The sequence below is a fragment of the Telmatherina bonti genome (genome assembly GCF_933228915.1).
Source record: "Telmatherina bonti genome assembly, chromosome: 17".
Classification (NCBI taxonomy): Eukaryota; Metazoa; Chordata; class Actinopteri; order Atheriniformes; family Telmatherinidae; genus Telmatherina; species Telmatherina bonti.
The window spans coordinates 31,489,735-31,509,137 of NC_136615.1; the positions used below are offsets into that span (position 1 = coordinate 31,489,735).

At 39.1% G+C, this 19,403-nt stretch overlaps 1 protein-coding gene across 5 annotated transcripts in view; it reads right to left on the bottom strand.

Annotated features, from left to right (window-relative positions):
• The window catches only part of tcf4 (transcription factor 4), a 283,617-nt gene that overhangs the window by 83,736 nt on the left and 180,478 nt on the right, over nucleotides 1–19,403 (bottom strand). For 2 of the 5 annotated variants that reach the window (XM_079256447.1, XM_079256448.1), the window contains exon 1: nucleotides 384–658. The exons of the other annotated variants lie outside the window; for them this stretch is intronic. In XM_079256447.1, coding sequence (XP_079112573.1) covers nucleotides 384–452 — 69 coding nt within the window. In that variant the 5' untranslated portion in view covers nucleotides 453–658. Of the gene's footprint in view, nucleotides 1–383; nucleotides 659–19,403 lie in introns of those variants that run through there. 5 annotated transcript variants of the gene reach the window in all.

Below are 19,403 nucleotides of genomic sequence, written 5' to 3' on the forward strand. Positions count from 1 at the left end.
GCATTTTATTCGTTTATTTTATTCATTTTTCGCTCAGTTTTCTCCGCCGGACTACACACACCTTTCTAAGCTTTTTCCTCGCGTATCAAACCGCGGCGGTTTTAACGGAAAACGCCAACGGTCCGCACGCGCTCTGACGGCGACGCGACTCAACGGTCCGCACGCGCTCTGACGGCGACGCGACTGCGCCGTTAAGTTGGAGCGTAAAAAAAAAAAGCGGCGCTCCTCACTTTCACACCTCCTCCTCCTCCTCCTTCTCTCAACTCTCTCCTCCATCTCTCATTGCCTCCCTCCCTCTCTCCTTTTCTAAAACACACACATCCGCAGACTCCTCTCGGGCAGGAGTCCGCGACAGGGAACGGAGAAAAAAGACGGTTTCTTACCGCTTTGCCGTTGTAGTAGTACATGAGCGAGCTGCCTGTCATCCCGGGGATGGTGTACGCGCAATACATCGTTCCTCTCCTCCGCAGAAAGAAGAAAAACTATATTTCTCCCTCTTTTTTCCCCTCTCTTTCTGTCTTCTTTCGCTTTGGTTTCTTTAGGTCCCCCCTTCTCGACTCTTTAACTTTTATGGGTTTGTGTTGGTCTCAAACTCTCGCCGCTCCGCTCGCGTGCTCCTGCCTGCATGCGCGTTTTTTTCCCCGCCGACAATTCCTTCAGTTGCATTTTCCCATATGGCCGAGCCGAGGCACGCGGAATATGCAAAGTGGGAAGGGAGAGGGAGAGTTGGAGGGAGGGAGAGAGGGAGAAGCGTCCCTCCCCTTCTCCCTCGCTCGCTTTACAGGCGCGCACGTGGAAAATGAACGAAGAGAGAGAGAGAGAGAGCTCACGGTCGCCGACAGTCTTTCAACTTTCCACAGTAAATCTGGAAGGCATCCTTCCCCTCCATCCCTCCTTCCCCTCCACCCCTCCTTTCCTCGCGCGGAGCTGCAGCTCTCCGCGTGCCTTTGAACTGAGCCGAGTATTCACTTTTTCCACTGCTTTCAGTCCGCGCGCATCTTTCAAACACATCTTTTTTTTACTTTTTCCCCTCATTTCCTGTCTCCTTTCCTCATCCCTTCTTTCCATTCCGCTTCTGTTCCTCCTTTCCTCATCCCTTCTTTCCTTTCCGCTTCTTTTCCTCCTTTCTTGTCTCTTTTCCTCATCCCTTCTTTCCTTTCCAATTCTTTTCCTCCTTTCCTCATCCCTTCTTTCCAATTCTTTTCCTCTTTTCTTGTCTCCTTTCCTCATCCCTTCTTTCCTTTCCACTGATTTTCCTCCTTTTTTTCCTTGAAGTCGCCCTCTGCGTCTCCTCTTGTTTACATCCACCATGTTTCACCTCTGCTTCTTATGTTTCCCTTTTTTTTTCTCCACACTTTATTACAACATCTTGTAGAGACAAAAAAAAAAAAAAAAGGCAAGGTATTTTTCGGATGTAAAATTAACAAACAGAACCATAAAAACAACTTACAGGGTCAAACATTTTACAGCATCACCAAAATTAGCTCCAGTCTGATTAGGATTATTCATATATTTCATTATGTTTCCCTTGTCAGCCTCCTCCTGAACCTGGATTCCTTCACTGCATCTTCTCTTGTTTTCTCGTGTCTTGCTCTACTACCTCCTGTTTATCACTTAATTTCCTCTTCTTTCTCAGCTCTAATCCTCTTCTTTCCTTATTTACCCTGCAGTCTGATAATTTTAAATCATCTAAACATCACTTAATGAAAAAATAAAATAAATAAATGTTATGAAATGATTAATAAAATAAAATAATTTATTTTAAAATAATCAAATAAATTAAAAAAGTTAAATATTTAATGAAAGTCTCAATCTTAACCTAGAAAATACTGAAAGCGTCCTATAGGGGGCGCCACAAACAGCGGTCTCATCAGGTTGAATGTGTTTTCTGCAGTGCGGTGTTACCCGCCTTTTGTGTTCGGGTGTTTTATTTCTAATATGATCACAAAGTTTCCGTCAAACCTGTCAGATGGTATCCTGGAAATGAAAGGTAAACTTTAAAATACCGTTAAGTCTGATTGACGGGCAGATTCAGAAAGAAGTCTGCGCTCTCCAGACGTAGCGGAGATTGGGATATTTCAGTTTGATTAAAATAAGATTGTTTTGACAGCCTTTCACAAACATGAATGTGTGCTTCTCTTCCAGATGAAGACTAAATGTTCTTGTTTCTGCATTTTTTTAAATTTTTTTTTTAGTTTTTAGATCGAAGAAGCTCAGGATGAAAGTCTTAGTCAAGTTCCAAACCTGTCAGGTCCGACATTTTCTGTTCTTTAACTTTTTAGACTCGACCTAAAAATATCAAACCACCTTCATTTATTCATGTTTCTTCTGAAGAGCCAGACTTACTGTAATCTTTTGATGTTGTGCTGAACAACAACTATTCGTGGGTTTTCTTTGGATATTAGCGGCTTTTTCTCCAATTTTCAGTCACTTTGCTTGTTTGTTTGCCTCAGTCTTACTGACGTGTTTTCAGGTGCAACATCACACAGTGTCCAGTGTCTCCGCCTCAGGATGCTGCTAGGCAACAATGCCAGCAGAAATATACACAAGAGATGTGACTGTGCCATTAAATAGGTCCAAAGTGCAGAGTTTTATGGTTGAAAAGTTGTCGTATATACCGTCTTTGCTATCATCGCTGCTATTTTTGTCATCTTTTTTAAATTAACCAAACATTTCACATATTGTTTCCATGTTTATTCATTTGTTTACACTCTTTAAATTTTCATTATATGCTGTAATACGCCCCCTAGTGGTGTCCTTCTGTGACAAGTACACAGGTACTGTCGATTTATTCGCCCCTTCATTAAAGAAAAGGCTGAATTTAAGCCACTCACATAACTGAGACTAAAAAAGGAAAAATAACAAAAAAAAAATGGCTCAATTATAATTTAGTGAAAAAAGACACTGTTTTTTTTTTTTTTTTATTCAATTGAGGTATAAAAACAAACAAACAAACATCAGTTCTGGACAAATTAGAGCACCTTTCTGATGAACAGTGGGACAAATTACCTGTCAACAGGTGCAGAAGTCTGACTGAGAGAACTGACTATCCTATAAAATATTTAAACATTAAAATATTAGTTTATGAGTGATGTAACATCCTTTTATCATACTAATTGGTTTTTTAAATAAATATTTCTATCAAACCACACTTAATTCTTAAAATTGGTATGTATTATTACTTTTGTCAATTTCTTCTTATTTCCCAGGCAGCTGTTTTTTTCTTCTTCACTGGGATGGATGAATCAACTTGAGGACGACTGTACTTATGTGAATGAAGACCCTCCATAAGTCTAAACACAAGCATATTCTCAGTCTTGGGGGTTTGAGGCTATTTTTGCTATAAAATACTTGTAGTTTGATCTTTATACACATAAAAACATGTTTATCAAGCCCATAGTTCATCTACATAATCTGCTTATTATGTTTTCCCTTGATCTTTTGTTATTAACATATAAAACTTTAAATTACAAAAAGAATTATCAAATCTAAATAGCAAAGAATCGTAGAATCAGCTGATTCGCGATAAATTGATAAAAAGCTGAATACATTAACCCTTTCATGCATAGTGGTCATGTAGTGGAAACCTATTTACAAGCATTTTTCTTGCATATTCATGAGTTAGGATGATATTTTTGTAAATGAACCACTTCAGTGGATGTTATTAAGTCATCCAATACGTTTCCACTCACTGGAGAATAAATAAATATATGATATAAATTTAACATAATGTAATTACACAAGTTTGCCTTTGCAATAAATAGGAAAAGAAAATGACACAGCTATATTTTTATTGAAGATTTACATCATATAATTATAATTATATATTATTTTATAAATATTTTATAGAATACATGACGATGAATAATAAATTATGATAAATTATAAATATCCTTAATAAACAAAAATGTATAATTGCATATGTCTGTAGAGGTAAAATACTGTATTTTAAAAAAAACGTTTATTTTATTTATTTTAATGTTATTACTTTTCATTAATTCATGCATGGAAGGGTTAAATGAGAAGCAGCGCCTACCCGTACCGTACCACATCCAGTTTCTATGGAGCGAGGAAACTGGAAGCTATCCCGGCAGTTCAAGAGCCAGGGTAGGGTGTACCGTGGTCGCCGGTATGTCTGAATGCAGCGTCATCACATCTCTGATTCCACATGATCTCCTCAGGTCAAATAAAAACAGGAGAGACTTTCAAACCGGCACTTTGGACTGGAGTTGACAGCAAAGCTGCAGCTGATTTAGCGTTTTAGTTACGGCGCTTCGCAAACCAAAAGCAGTCATACCAGCGTAACCATCAAGCTTTTTACAGACGAGAGATTTTCTTCTTCTTGTCAACTCTGGAAGGAAACATGATGTCTTTTAGTTCTCACGGTCCTGGTTGGCGAGGTCTTTCAGCTTCTCTTTCAGTCAAACTGAATTTTTTCTTGTTGGGTTTCTGAGATCAGCAGTGTGATTGGTCAGAAATGTGAAGTGGGCGTGGTTAATTTGGGAAAGCGTTGTCATTTCAGCTGAAGTGAAACGTTTAACACAGTTACATGGAGGGTTTCGGTGAACATCTGATCGAAGCTGCAAGGAAGTCTGAAAAGGTTTGCAACATGCTGCATAAAGACACAGACAACTTCACGTGCACATCCTCAAAACGCCACAGATTTGGTCTTATTCCTCCATTTTTCCACAGGTCTTCCTGAATAAGTGCAGTTGTACATGTTGTTCTGTCTTTCCTGTCCTCTCCACCCCAACCAGTCGAGGCAGATGGCTGCCCTCCCTGAGCCGGGTTCTGCTGGAGGTTTTCTTCCTGTTAAAGGGGAGTTTTTTCCTTCCCACTGTCGCCTCATGCAGCTCAGGATGGAGGATTGGATCGAAGTCATGACTCGATGCAATCAGTTGGTTTCTTTTATAGGATATGTATGAATTGGCTTGAAATGAAGTGTATGTAAAGTCCCCTGTGACAACATTGTTGTGGAGCGGCGCTATATAAATAAAGTTGAATTGAACTGAATTGAATTTAGTTCTAACATGCAGAAGAAACTGTAGATTAAACATAAAGACAGCAACACGCCTCCATGGACCAAGCTTCTCATGGTGTAACCGGGCTAAAGCGAACCACCTGGAGAACAAGAACAAGCTTCTCTGCTTCTTGTGGGTTAAACAAACTTGTTAAATCTGGACAAGTGCCACAGCTGAGGCCTGGATCTGAAACCAATGCCATCAAGACCAAAGAAACCTGGACACGGGGACGGAAGATGGACCTGGGTCTTTAGCTGAATGGCGGCTGGCCTTATGGAGGGATGCGTCCTCCTCAGAACAAAAAAAACACCTGAGAAACTCTTCAAGATGACTTAAAAGTGACAACAAGAGGGTTCAGACTGTTGGAGAACAAATCTCAGACAAAACATGGCCTTTACATGCTTCATGTTCATGTTTGCATGTTTTCCTCACTTATTGCCCCTGAGAGTGAGTAGTGGCTCAAGGCTTCTGCACGGCGATCCTGTTTAAACTCCGCCTCGCTGTACCAGCGTTACAGTTTGGTCTGAGCTAATCCCGATGACGCCATCGTGACATCATCCGTCATTTCCAAATGAAACGAAGCGACAAAGCCACTGCTGACCCGACTGCAACATTTGTAGACTTTTTTTCACAGCTTGAGAAGCACGAAGGCCAACAAGTGAGCTGGTCTTCATGTGTGAAACTGGTGGAGCGCCCCTTCAAAAATACAGGAAGAAAGACGAAGCGAAGGGTGAGGAAGTGAGGAAGTGAGAGAGGAGGGAGGGGGGTTACAAGCAGACACCAAAACAGTAGGACAGACAGGGATTCAGTCTTCCAAATTTCATATTAACATTGTCATCATTCATCCTATTCAGACAAATAATAGACTCCAAAACAAGTGAACAGACCTCCCGAACCTCTCTCTCTCCCTCTTTTATCCATTCTCGGTTTATATCTCTCGTTCTCTCTCTCTTCTTCTTTCAGCTTTAATTTGATTAAAAAGCGAGCTGCAGGAAGGGGAGGGAGGGCTGATGCACATCTAATAAGTGGACCATCTGTCTGCAGCGCTGGCTGGCTCCCAGCATTGTACCCAAGCAGACTGCATGGGAAATGAAGGGAGCGATGGAGGGAGGGAAGGATGGAGAGATGAAGGAGAGTCCAGGGGAAAACAAGAAAGACAGAAACCAGAAAAAGTGACCTGGTGAAGAGAAACAGAAAATTTCTAGCTTGTTTGGGCCACAAACCTGCCGAGGGAGCGAAGAAGTAATGAGGAGTGGAGGGGAATGGAGAAATGGGGGAAGAATAAAGGATGGAGTGGAAGAGAGAGGAAAGGAAGAAAAGAGCTGAAAAACAGAAACTGAGGAGGTTAAAAGATGTGACCAAACAAAGGCTGAAAAAGATGAACATGAGAGGAAAAGGGAGGGAAGAAGTGTGAGAAAATGATAGAAAAAGGACAAAAAGGTGGGGATGAATGGATTAAAGAAAAAGAGAACTTTCCTCCAAAATAAAGGGGGGATAAAAGGTGATGAGAAAATAGAGAGAAAGGGGCTAAAAAAAGCTTCCAGGGTGGAAAAAGTGGAGAAAAAAAAGAGGAAAAACAGACAGAAAAGGAAACGAGAAAATAAGTAAAGAAAATAACGAAGACGAAGACAAACATGAGAACGGATGAGAAAAGACGTGATCTCATCAGAAAGGAGAAGAAGGATGGATGAAAAACTACATGGAGATGAAAAACAAAAATATTCCTCTAATTAGTCACAGTTACAGGATGAAACTCTGTCAGGTGGGAGATTGTTCTGGTTGAACTGGAAATATCGTCGTTAGAAGCCAAATGTCCCTCACACACCCACTGGGAAGATCTTCAACCCAACATCAGGCCAGACTCGGATGTATAGTCCAAACCCAAACCTGCAGCCTGCTTTGTAGTCTCGGTCTCCTTCTTTCAGGACTGTTAAATAATCCAGTTGTGGAAGATACGACGCCTGTAAAGATGGTGTCAGCCCAGTTCTGAACTGGTTTGAACCCTGATTGAAAGACAGGAACTACTCAGATCTATTCAAAGACAACGTGGAGTTCCCCAAAGCACCGTTTTGGGCCCTTTTATGTTTCGCATATTGATAAGAGAAACACACAAAATATTTGATCAAAACTACGCTGATGACACTCCGCTCTGTATTACTGCCTCACAAGGAAACTCTGCTCCCACACAAAGTTTACAAAATATGAATCTCATCTGCTGACAACCAATGAGTCACTGAGACTCCTAAGATCAACTTTTTGCTTTCCGTCCTGAGATTTAAAAAGAAACATTTAGTTTTTATGCTCCACCTTTCTGGAACAAACCGGGTCACATCTGAGGTCACTCCAAACATCTGCTTTTCTAAATCTGGTCTTAAACTTTATTTACTAGGGCTTTGATGGAACGCTTTTGTCCCGATTCAATTCAGATTTTTTGGGTGGCAATTTGATTTAAATTGCAATTTTCACAATTCTTTGACATTGCTAATTTTTGTAGATTAAAGACAAAAAAAAAGGACACTTTTTTTTTTTTGCTCATCATTTTTCTTGTTTCAGTTAGGAAAAAACAACACAGAAGCCAGACCATCATCCTGCTGCTATAATGCCCAAGAAGAAAAGTAAAAAGATCAATAAAAAAAATAAAAAGACAAAAATTTATAATGGATTATTTTTATTTATTTGAAAAAAAAAAAGATTTTTTTTTTTAACAAAAAAATCCATTTTAAAATCGTGAAGCAAAAAAATTTTCAATTTGATTTTCCCACCCCTATTATTTTTACTAATGCTTTTACTGAAAGCAAAGAGTTTTATTTGTCTTCTTGAATCCATATTTATTTTGTATATGATGGTGACCATGACGACGGTCTCAAACGAACATCTGTTTCTGTACCTCGATATTCTCCTTTATTTCTCTCTATTTTAGCATGTTGTGTTTCCGTTTATTATTCTTTTTAGTTGGTTTTAACTTTCCTACTGTGAGTTGTCTTTCACATGAATGTGCTGTAAAGCAACACCAGCCTCTGCCAGCCTAAAAAACACCAAACAGGAAGTTAATAGAAGTGTTTTTGTACGACAACATTTTCTTTCTTTTTTTTTCAGTTTTGGCACTTTGTTTCTATGGTAACAATGTTTTGTGTGGACAACAGTATGAAAGGTGTGGGAACAGGCGTGTTAACATGAAACTTTACGCTATGATGATGTGTGTCACATCATCTTGTATTTACACACTGGAACCCTGTTTATACCCACAAACAGCACAACAGCACCAACAACAATGGTTCCCAAACCTTTTGACCCCCAAACACCAAGATAACAAATACTGTTCTTTATTTAAGCTGTAAAGGACTTTGTAGTCTGAAAAATGACAGATTATTAATGTGATCAAGTGATGGAAACACCACAGGGATGGTTCTTGATAACTGGGAGTTGTCGGAAGGATTGTTTCCTCTCTAATGCTGCTGTGGTATTTCCCCAGCAGCTCGGACGACTTCCGTTGAGTTTATCTCCAAATTCCCTTCATGCTCATGACCCCCACCACCATCATCTATCCATCTTCTACATGTACAGTTTAAAAAACATTCAGAAACAAGGAGGATAAACTGGTTTTACAGGTAATATGTTAACAGCTGCGGTAAAACACCCAAATACGGAAAACCAGCTTCTTTCACATAATCAGGGCCAAATTCAGACGTTTAAAATACCATAGTTTATGTGGTAATTAAAACAAATTACATTTAAGGCTTGAAAAATATCAGAAACTTCATAACAGAGGAGAATGAAGTGGTTTTTCATGGGTTCAGTTCATCGCTGTGACAAAAGACCTACAGGCCCAAAACCAGCTTCTCTTGCGGAGATTCAGACCTTTAATATGGCGACAGTAAGAACTTTGTGGTTTATGCTTTAATGCGTAAAAAGACTTTAATTCTACAGATTAATTTCTGTGTATTTCAGGGCCGGATTAAAAGTGCACTCTGGCCCCTGGGCCCAGAGTGTTCCAGGGGCCCCCTTCCCCACCGAAACATTATAAAAAACTGTAAATGATACACTGTGAAATGACATTTCTAATATCTCTCAGTCAATGGTATCAATAGCAATACGCTATTGTGGTGTAACTGTGGTGTAACTATCTGGCTTTTATTGACATTTTGTTTCATGTCCAAACTGCTGGTGTTTGCCCCACATGGGCCCAACATGGGCCCCAAGTGGGCTTGTACTCCTGGGCCTGGGCCCATAATTCCCATTGGATTATCCAACCTTGGTGTATTTATGTTTCACTTTGACAGCCCTCATAAAAATAAAAAAATATTGCATAAAAATAGGTTTTGTTTGTTTTTACAATGGACTGAAATAATCTTGGATATCACTAAACAACTGCTCAGGTTTGATGAGGAAGCAGTGCTAATGTGCTAATGCTAATGTTGGGTTTGTAGTTGCAAAGTCTCGCATGAACACTCGCTGTTTTCAGTCTGCATGGAGGCAGTCTGCACTCTGCTGGTGTGTAAACACAACTTTTCACAAACAAAAAGGAAAAAATATTGGGCTTAATGTGGAAATGTTGGTGTTTGAAACCACAATGTAATCCAATGAACAAGTAATTCTTCCGTCTTATGGAAGCTGAGGGATGGTGTGTGTGTGAGTGTGTGTTTGTGCGAGGTAATAAAAATAATTTGTGCCATTTTTATTGACAAAACACACTTACAAAAACTTGTTAGATATTGTCATTATCTGCTGTCATGGAAGAGAATGTTTAATCTTGACAGCGCCCTCTAATGGCTGGAGGAGGAAAGTGTTGATCCACAGCAACCATTCTTCTTATTACTGGTAAAACTGGTATGCTGGTGACCTGATGAGGTTCTGCCTGCCTTGTAATTGCTGGAACGGACGCTGTTTGCACTGGGAGGAGTTATTAACAAAAGGTTGGATTTAAATCATGAATGTTTGATGTTTTTCAAGACATTTTCACTCATGTTGTTGATTTTTTATGATCATATCTTCGTTATCTGTTCATCATCGTTACTAAAAAACAGCTTCTGTCCATCATTTCTTGCCATTAATCCGTCTCTCGTCCTCTCCTGCAGTTTCAAACACTCTCCCTCCTTCGCATCACTTCTTTTTCTCTCATTGTCATCCTCCATCTTACTTTCCTCCTCCTCCTCCTCGCTTCTTTAAGATCCTGTTTCTCTCCAGTTTTCTTCCTCTCTCTCTCTTTCTTTTCTTAACCTCCTCTGTCACTCTTCCTCCTTTCGTTCTCCTCCTCCCTCGCTCCACCTCCTCCCTCTTCGGTGCTCAGATGACAGTTAATCCCTGGTTGAATTATAATCTCACATTTCATCCTGATTTCACGCCGACAGGATTTTCCTTGGAATCACTACGCCCAGTTGTCAATCTCTCCCTCTGTCTCCCTGCCTGCTCCTTTGTCTTCCTCCATTCCTCCCCTTCTCTAGACGTCTCCTCGCTTGTCTGAGTTGACTGCTTTCCTCCCATGTCCCCGAGCTTGTCCCGTCTTTCCCCTCATTTTGTTATCTCATTTCTTTCTATTTTCCCTTCCCTCCTTTTTCTCCTCACCTCTCATCCCGCTTCAAGCCTTTTATTTCAGTCTCTTTTCATGCAGCAGGCCTGAAGTTACAAACATAAAGTCATCTGAGGATTTCAGAATCGAGAGAGGGAACCGGGCACCCAAACATACGCTTATGTCTACTTTAAATCGATTTACAATGACAACCTGGAGATTAACCTTCGTCTGACCACACAGTATTACTATTCATCTGACCTCAACCCCAACCTGTTATAATCCTACTTACCTTAATCCTGACCTTAAATCAAGCTTTCACCACTTAAATGAAATGAAATGATATGGGGACATGGCTCCTCCTTCCAAAAGGAAATAAAGCCTCATTTCTGGCATTTTGTTAGAAATGTTTGCTTAAAATCACATAAAATTACAGAATTATATCACTTACAGCGATAAGAGTCCATCACAGTGAAGCTTACAATGACTTTAACTAGTTGTAAGGTCCAGATGGTTGTTTGGGGTGTCCGTGTGATGACATAAGCTACTAGGAGATGACCCAGTGTGGCTTTTCATGCTGCAGAATAAGTGGAAATGAACTGGGCTCATGTAGCTCGCACTTCACAGACGGGCCTCCCGTTAGGAAAAGCTCCCAGTGCAACAAACAGGAAAGCAAAACAAGAGGAGGACAGAATCTGCATGGGTATTTTTCTGTCGTTCACATGCTACATGCTACAGCAGTTTAACTCTCTGCTTCAGGTTCAGACGTGCCGACTTTTAGTGTCGCTTTCAGTTCAATTCATCTTTATTTGCAATAATTCACACGTTCATTTCAAGGCACTGTCACAGTTGGTCACTGCAGTCTGGTTATAATACAGTTTAAACATTTTCACTATATAATCTTTATTAGTCAGATTTCTAATAACTGTGGTCATTTAAGCTAATGTATAAAAAATAATTGCCAAGAAACCAGTGGATTGCAGTGAATCTTCTTTCTGATTCAGTCCTCCATGCTGAGCTGCAAGCGGCGACAGTAGAGAGGAAAAACCTGAGCAGAACCACTTAGAAGACTATCCCAGCAAGAGGTAGCTGTATACTTCTCATCTTTTAAATTCTAGTTCATGTTTAGAGCCGTGCAGGATGATTTAATGAGAGCCTGGCAGAAAAACAGACATTATTATACAACTTCTGCCTCCAGTTATACCTGTTTACTGATTACAATGGTTTAGGTTTGACTTTTCTTTGAACTGCTGGTCACTTAGGTGAGGCAGGTTTATTTGTACAGCACATTTCATGTACAGTCAATTCAAAGTGCTTTAAAGCATTAAGGAGGGATGCCTTAATGCTTTAATGCCTTAAAGAAAGACTGAATAAAAAAAGAAGGAAAATGCTTTGAATCAGATTTACAGTGTAAGAAAAATGAACAGTTATTTTGACAAAAAGCAGCAAATAAAAACATTTCTAAGCTGATTTAAAGCAGTTGAGAGTTTCAGAAGACCTGCAGCTTCCTGGGAGTTTGTTCCACATGTGAGGAGCAGAAAACTTGAACGCTGCCTCCATGTTTGAGTCTGACTCTGGAACAGAAAGTAGACCTGGTCCTGATGACCTGAGGGATCAGGTTGGTTCATAACAAACCAGAAGATCCTGAATTGACTCTGGTCTAAAACAAATGTAGTGCTTTTGAGTGCTGACGATTTTAAAGTCAGTTCTTTGACAGACAGGAAGCCAGTCTAAAGATCTGAGGACTGGACCTATATGATCCACTTTCTGGTCTTAGTGAGGACTGGAAAAGCCGGGTTCTGGACAAACTGCAGCTGTTTGATGGACTTTTAGGGAGACCTGAAAAGACAGCTTTACAGTAGTCTAATCTGCTAAAGATAAAATAAGGGACACGTTTTTCTCAATAATAGAAATAATAATAAGAACAATAATAATAATAACACATTTTCCTTTATTAATCCTGACTGGGAATTCCAGCTCTGCATTTTAACCCTTTCTATATTTAGAGCAGCGAGCTCCCATATTTTGGTGCAGGTTGGTGTTTTAAGGACCTTCCACAGTAATCTCTCTAAGTTGGACACCAGGGACTTGAACCCAATCCTCAGGACCAAGCCCACCTCTGTAACCATCAGGATACGCAGACAAACGGACAGTTTGTGTGTCTCCAGCATCAGTTATGTGCGTAATGTTTTCAAGGAGTTTAGCTTTCCATCACTCAACACACGAAACGTAACAATACTGGAAATAGTGGGAGCAGTGTTGAATCGTATATCTACGGAAGCATCACTTGAAAAAAAAAGCTCTATTTTTCTAAATGAAGAAAATAAGTTTCACAAAAAAAAAAAAAGTTCTGTTTTTCTGAATTAACGTAGATTAACGTACATTTCATATGCATCAGTTTATATCCGTGGAGAATACCATATCTAACTAACTGATCTTGAAGGAACGTGGCTATGTCCAGAATATCAGGTGGGATTTTATGTCTGAACAAGTGCATAAAACCATATGAGGTGTCTTTGCAAACTGGACAAACTAATGATCCCATCAACATAACTGAGAAACAAAAGTATTTCCCAATGTCTAGATCCCAAAACAAAGTGAAAGTAAATGAAACTAAACAAACGGGACATGTTGGACCTTCTCTGGATCAAGCCTGTTAATAATGCGAACAGGCTTAGAAAATACAACAGCGTTAATTCACAGAAAAAAAAGAAAAAAAAAATTTATGATGTTAATTCAGAAAAACACAACTTTTTTTTCAACTCAATGCAGTGCTTTTCCATATATAGCTGACACACAAACAGCAAAAGTTAAAAAAAAAAAAAAAAACACAGAAGAAGAAAATGATGCAGAAACCGCCCCAAAAAAGCACCTGTAAAAGATGTAGAAGTAGTCGAAAACAGCAAAAACATCATGGTTTTATTCTTCTCCTGGTGTTTTTGGGTGAATGTAAACAACTTTATAGATGTTACTGCTAGCGACAACATGAAAGTGATCTGTGTACTCAGCACTGCCCTCTAGTGGATGAACCGACTTAACTGGACAAATGTCAAAGACGCATGGACGTATGAGGTCGTATGAAATCATTTAAATAACACATCCCCATTTATATATGTAAGGAAGCATAAATCGGACTTTAGCCCTGCTCCAACACACCTTACTTAAATGGATAAATTCCCCCATCCGCATGATGTTCAGCTGTGCAGAGCCAATGGTAACAAAGCATTCATATGATTCAGGTGTGTTGGCGAAGAGTTGCAAGTTGCAGGGTAGTAGGTCTCACCAATGGGATTTGGGTGCTCCTGTATTAACTATTTCTGGATATCAAACTATAGTTTTATTGTTTTACAGAAAGTTTTACAACTTGGAGACAATCATGATGAAAAACCTGACATGGCCTCAATTCCTACGGAGGAAATCAGACGCTAATTTTCCTTCGACACAACCTGACTGTTGCAGAGATGGAGAGACAGCGACTCCTGAAAGAGTTTGGAGAGGTTGTGTAGGGGTGTCTGAGGAAGGTGTGTGTGTGTGTGTGTGTGTGTGTTTGTCTGGCATCTATCAGAACCACAGCTTGCCAAAAAAAGCAGTAAGCACAGTGCAGACAGAGAGAGAGGAGCAAACGAACAAGCGCTGCTGCACGCTAATTATGCATGCGTGATTTAATCTGCAACTCAATAATATGCAAATATATTCATATGTTAGTTTCTTAATTAAAAATGCAAAGCAGCCCTTATGGTGATTTTTCTGTAATTTTCTGTTCAACCTAAAAAAAAAAACCGGAACATTTTGAGAAAAGCAACAAATTGGAGGGGAGTTCTTCGGTGGGGGGTTAGCAAAACAACCAAAACTAATCTTTCTGTGGGAGCAGGAGCACTGGATGAAGGTGTTACTAGTTGGAATTAAAGCAAACTTTGTTTCTGTATGTAAGAAATTGGTATGTACGCTATAATTTAAAATGCCACACTTATGGTTGTGATTGAATATAACTACTGTACGTGCAACACCTTCCGTCATTCATGTGCATGTTCCATTCTAAATGCCAATTTCATATGTAAACGAGGACGTCCATTGCAAACATTGAGTTACGTTGCCGCTCTTATACTTCCATGCATCTTTAATCTTGCTAAGTTAAGCAACAAATAGGTATATCTGGAAAATGGACCAAATTACATTGTAACCGCCACAGGAGACGGACCAAACCGTTCCGTGTGAATGTTATCGGTATTTAGCTTAAAGCTGCGGTAGCTAATGTCCATTTCAATGGAAAACGGCAAGTTGAATAAACCATAGTCGTTTTTTGCTTGTTTCTCCCCCCAGCCCCCGGCCCTCTATCCCATCCCCACGCAACACACAGGGATACACAGCTAAAACAAACAAAGCTAACAAGTTTTTTCCCTCTCGGCTACTTTATTCAAAGATGGCGATGTAACATGGCCGCCTTTTGTTTGGTGGGCCGCCACCATGAATAACTCATTCGATGCTTCAATGTTTTCATTTGGATACTTTTGTGATTAAAGTTGGGGTAGGCAATGTTGCTTGGAGACATGTTCCTCCGGGTGAAGTGGTTCCTCATCCTGATAGTAGTCTATACATTCTGTAATCATGAACAATAAGAAATATAGTTAGACCCCTCAGTTTACTGTAAATCTGTAAAAACTCTGACCAATCCAAATGTTCGGACCAAATTGAAGTTGTTCATTTCTTATATTTCATAAGCTTCTTCTCCCGGCTCCCCTCCTCCCCCTCCAGCAGCACACACCTGATAGCCACACCCTGCATATAAACAGCGTGTTAGGATGAAAATACAAAGTAGTGAAGAAGAAACTCGGAAGGCAAACATGGCTGAGAAAATGCAGGAAGGATTTCTCCGACCCGGCTCAGTTTATTTACCTCCTCCCACTAAACAGCCGAGAAAGAGAAAATCGTTGGTGCAAATAAAAAAGCCTTGGATCACGCAAGGAGCAAAACCAGAGGGGGAGGAGCCAAAACAGGGCGCCACTTTCACATCTTGCTAGCTCCCCAACATTACCCACCCAGCTTTAAATAGGCCTTATGTATGAAAATACTGTTACAATACTGTTAAACTGTACATGAACACATAATTATCATGGCTCTCTTGTGTAGTTTGCATCTGGTTAAAGTGTCATTTGCACCTCAGAAATTTACATTATGCATTCCTGAGCTGCAATATGTGAGTAACCACTAGGGGCAGTATAGGGAAGGATGTCTGAAGGTTGACATGAAAAATCCCAGGAAGTTTTAAATACAAGCCCGTTGATCAAGTAAGAGACCACCCGCATCCGTATGATGTCTTATTGCTACAGCACAGTGACAAATATCTCACAACAGCTGGAGAGAGATCAGAACTAGTTTAGAAGATGATGAGGAAACATGAAAAACTAAGTGAAAATCAGTCATAAGCCATTTAGTTTGTACATGTAGGAAGATGAGTGGTGCTGATGGGGTGTTTTGTCCACACCTGAGTTGGCTCAGAAATGCAAATAACTACCAGAGACTAGTATGGTGAGTAATTTACATATTTGTTGCAAAGCACTTTGCAATGCATCTGTACGAAAAGTGCTATATAAATAAAGTTTGCTTTGATTTAATATGTATAACGGCTCCAAACTACAGCAATAAGAAGCTGATATCCAGCACACTGTCGCCATGATACTTGTTTTGCTTACACAACCTCTTTCTGGTCTGGTTTCACCAATGTGCCCCCTCTTGTGAAACCCTCCGGTAGCAAGCGTAGAAAACAAGCTGGTATCTGAACGAATGCATTCAAAAGTGGTTTCATACGGTCATAAATGGTTAAACAGCAAGTAACGGGGCTTTAACTTCTGAGTTATGTTCAGTTTGTGACTTTTGTCTCTTCCTGTTTGAACAGTGGTCAATACAACTTGTTTAGGTTTTGGAAAATACTTTCATTCATTCTGTTTATACTACCATCACTTGGATGGACGCCATTATGTTGGTCACCTTGGTTACATGTAAACACATAACTTGCTGCTTCGTTGTTGGGTTTAGTCAATAATCTGAGCTGGTTGTTGGGGTTAGAAATAAAAAACAATAAAAAGACTGTGGCTACAGTTAAGATTTCTTGTCCTGCTACCATGAACCCCATGGCTAATTTTACTGGTAACCTTTTTACATGTAAATACAGCAATGCAACTTTCACTTTCTTTTTGGATTTAGCCAGTAACTGTTCTTGGTGACCAAAGCTATAAATCAAAAATACTCAGTTAGTGATGGAAAAAGATTGCAGTTAAGGCTAAACTATTCTTTTTATACCACTACATGACCTTCATAGACTCCATTATCCTGCTAGCCATAGTTACACATACACAATATGTAAACAGAATATTTTCCAATAATACTCTGGTTGGATTTATGTGATCATTTTAATTGGTGGTTGGGTTGAAAATCAATAAGATTAGATGAAATGACATTATTCTTGTACCTTTAAGTACATATAGACAGTATAACAGTGGAATATATATAGTGGTGGAAGACAGATTACTGAATTACTTTTTACAACCTAATACAATGAAATACAAAATCTTTGAGTACAGCTGACCAATACAACCTCAAATCAATATCATAATTAAATACATTATCTTCATTACTTCTGATTAGCAATTATTCGAGCATTTGTTTTTAGCCCTTGTAGCTAACTGAAAGTTTTTATTGCAAATATTTTTATGATACAAGAACAGATATTGTTTTTAAGATAGACAGATAGATAGATAGATAGATAGATAGATAGATAGATAGATAGATAGATAAAGCACACAGTTTATTTGTATATATGATCATTTAATGAAAACCATTAGATATATTTCGGAGAAATAATTTAAGATTGGACAGATGAATTTTTGATAAATTGGCCAGCCCTACTTTGGATATATCATTGGTCTGTTTTGATGCAGTTGCACAAGACATTTTAAAGTCAGCCTTTGATTTTTGTGCTTTCCCTTTTTAAAATTGACTTCAATGGGGCATTAATTTAATTTAATTTAATTTAATTTACGAAATGTAGGAAAAATGGTAAAATTTGGCTAACATTGCAGACATTAAGGACTGAGAGCTATTTCGCTGGATTGTCTTCTAAAACTTTTCAAATTCCTGATGCAAAGTAGACTAAACATACTTTCATTATTCCCTCTGAATTTTAGGTTTTGTATGTCACTATTACTTAGATTATCTGAAAGTTTGGTGCAGACATTAAATTCCCACCAGCCAGCTGAAGTCATGACATCATGTCTGGGTGAGCCTCTGTTCCTTCAGGCTCATCAACTCACTTGAACCTGGAAATTGGCATTTCTTCCCGGTTTTCACCACACAGTGGTTGCCATTAAAACCAGTCATTCTCTTTTTATTGTTTTTCTTCAACGTTTTATTTGCTATGTCTAAAGTTTAACTACTTCCTCCTCTATCTTAGCTGCTGTCGCTGAAGACATGACACCACTTCTCTCTTCATTCATTCCCTTTTCTTCGTCTTGGAATAGGAAGAATCTGTGTTGTTTAAGGGCTGCAAAAAACACTCAGAATATTTTATAGACATGCCGAAAGGCCCTGTTTCAAATCAAGAAGCCTAGTTATTAGTGTTATTACATACATGAGTGCAGTTTAAATGAGGCATGTCTTCTCCTGGAAAACGCCTCGAGGTTCCAGTTGTAGTTTGGCTTTCAATAACTTAAACTCACTTCAACTTATTTAGTATCAAAATGGCACTTTAAGTATTCTGGTCAAAACCTACAGTGTTACAAAAACAGACAAAAAAAAATACACACATTCCTCTTTGAGCTATAAAAGGGCAACAATAGAGATTATAACTGCATTTTAGCAGGAGGAAATTTCAATCTTCAGCCTGTCGATGCCAAACATGAAGCATTAAAGATTTTAATTGTTAATTTTGTGCTCATATGTCACCACATTCTTTGCCAAAATAATCAAAAGTCCCTCCAGCTTAAGCTGCTCTTTGTATTGAAAACAAATTAACAAATAGTAACAATTGAGGAAATTGCTAAATGCATGTTTCACTGCAACTGCGAGCACGTTAGCATGCTGGGATTCATATCTACCCAAAAACACCTGCCAATATCATAACTAAAGGTTGAGACATAAAGGATAAAACTCAAGTCTTGCCTGATTAACATTTTTAATGGATAGGCTTTTACGTGTAGAGCTGTGAAGAGGACATGTTGTGTTGGTATGATACCACATTTCTTGCCAAATGATCAGGATTGCCTCCAGGTTAAGCTTGTCTGCATCCTAAATGTGAATTAGAATGTACTAACAGGATAAATAAATATTAACTATATGTTGTATCGTAAGTATGAGTATGCTAGCATGCTAGCATATTCGGCCTAAAATGCCTACCACAGTGCCAATATCAAAACTAACATAATCATGGCCTCATGAACACAGTGTTTAGTAAATGGCTATCGCTAGCAGTGTAGTAAAATGAAAATTTTGGTGTTCATATTTCACCACATTTAAGCCAGACTAAGAATCAAGCTTAAGTCTATTGTAGTGCAAAGAATAAATTGGCAGATGCCAACAACCAGGATAGATGTGAACTGCATGTTATACTGTAAATATGAGCATGCCAGCATGCTAGCATTCATATTCAGCCTAAAATACCTACCAAAGTGTCAATAAAAAACTATATTTCTTTATAAACACTACTGTAAATACTGATAAAGCATAATTGTAGCCTCATGAACACAATGTTCTGTAAATTTGGCTATCGCTAGCAGTGCAGCAGAATTAAGATTTTAATGCTCATGTTTCACAACATTTCAACCTGACTAAGAGAATTCTCTCAAGCTTAAGTTTATCTTTGTGGTAAGAGTGAATTAGCAAAT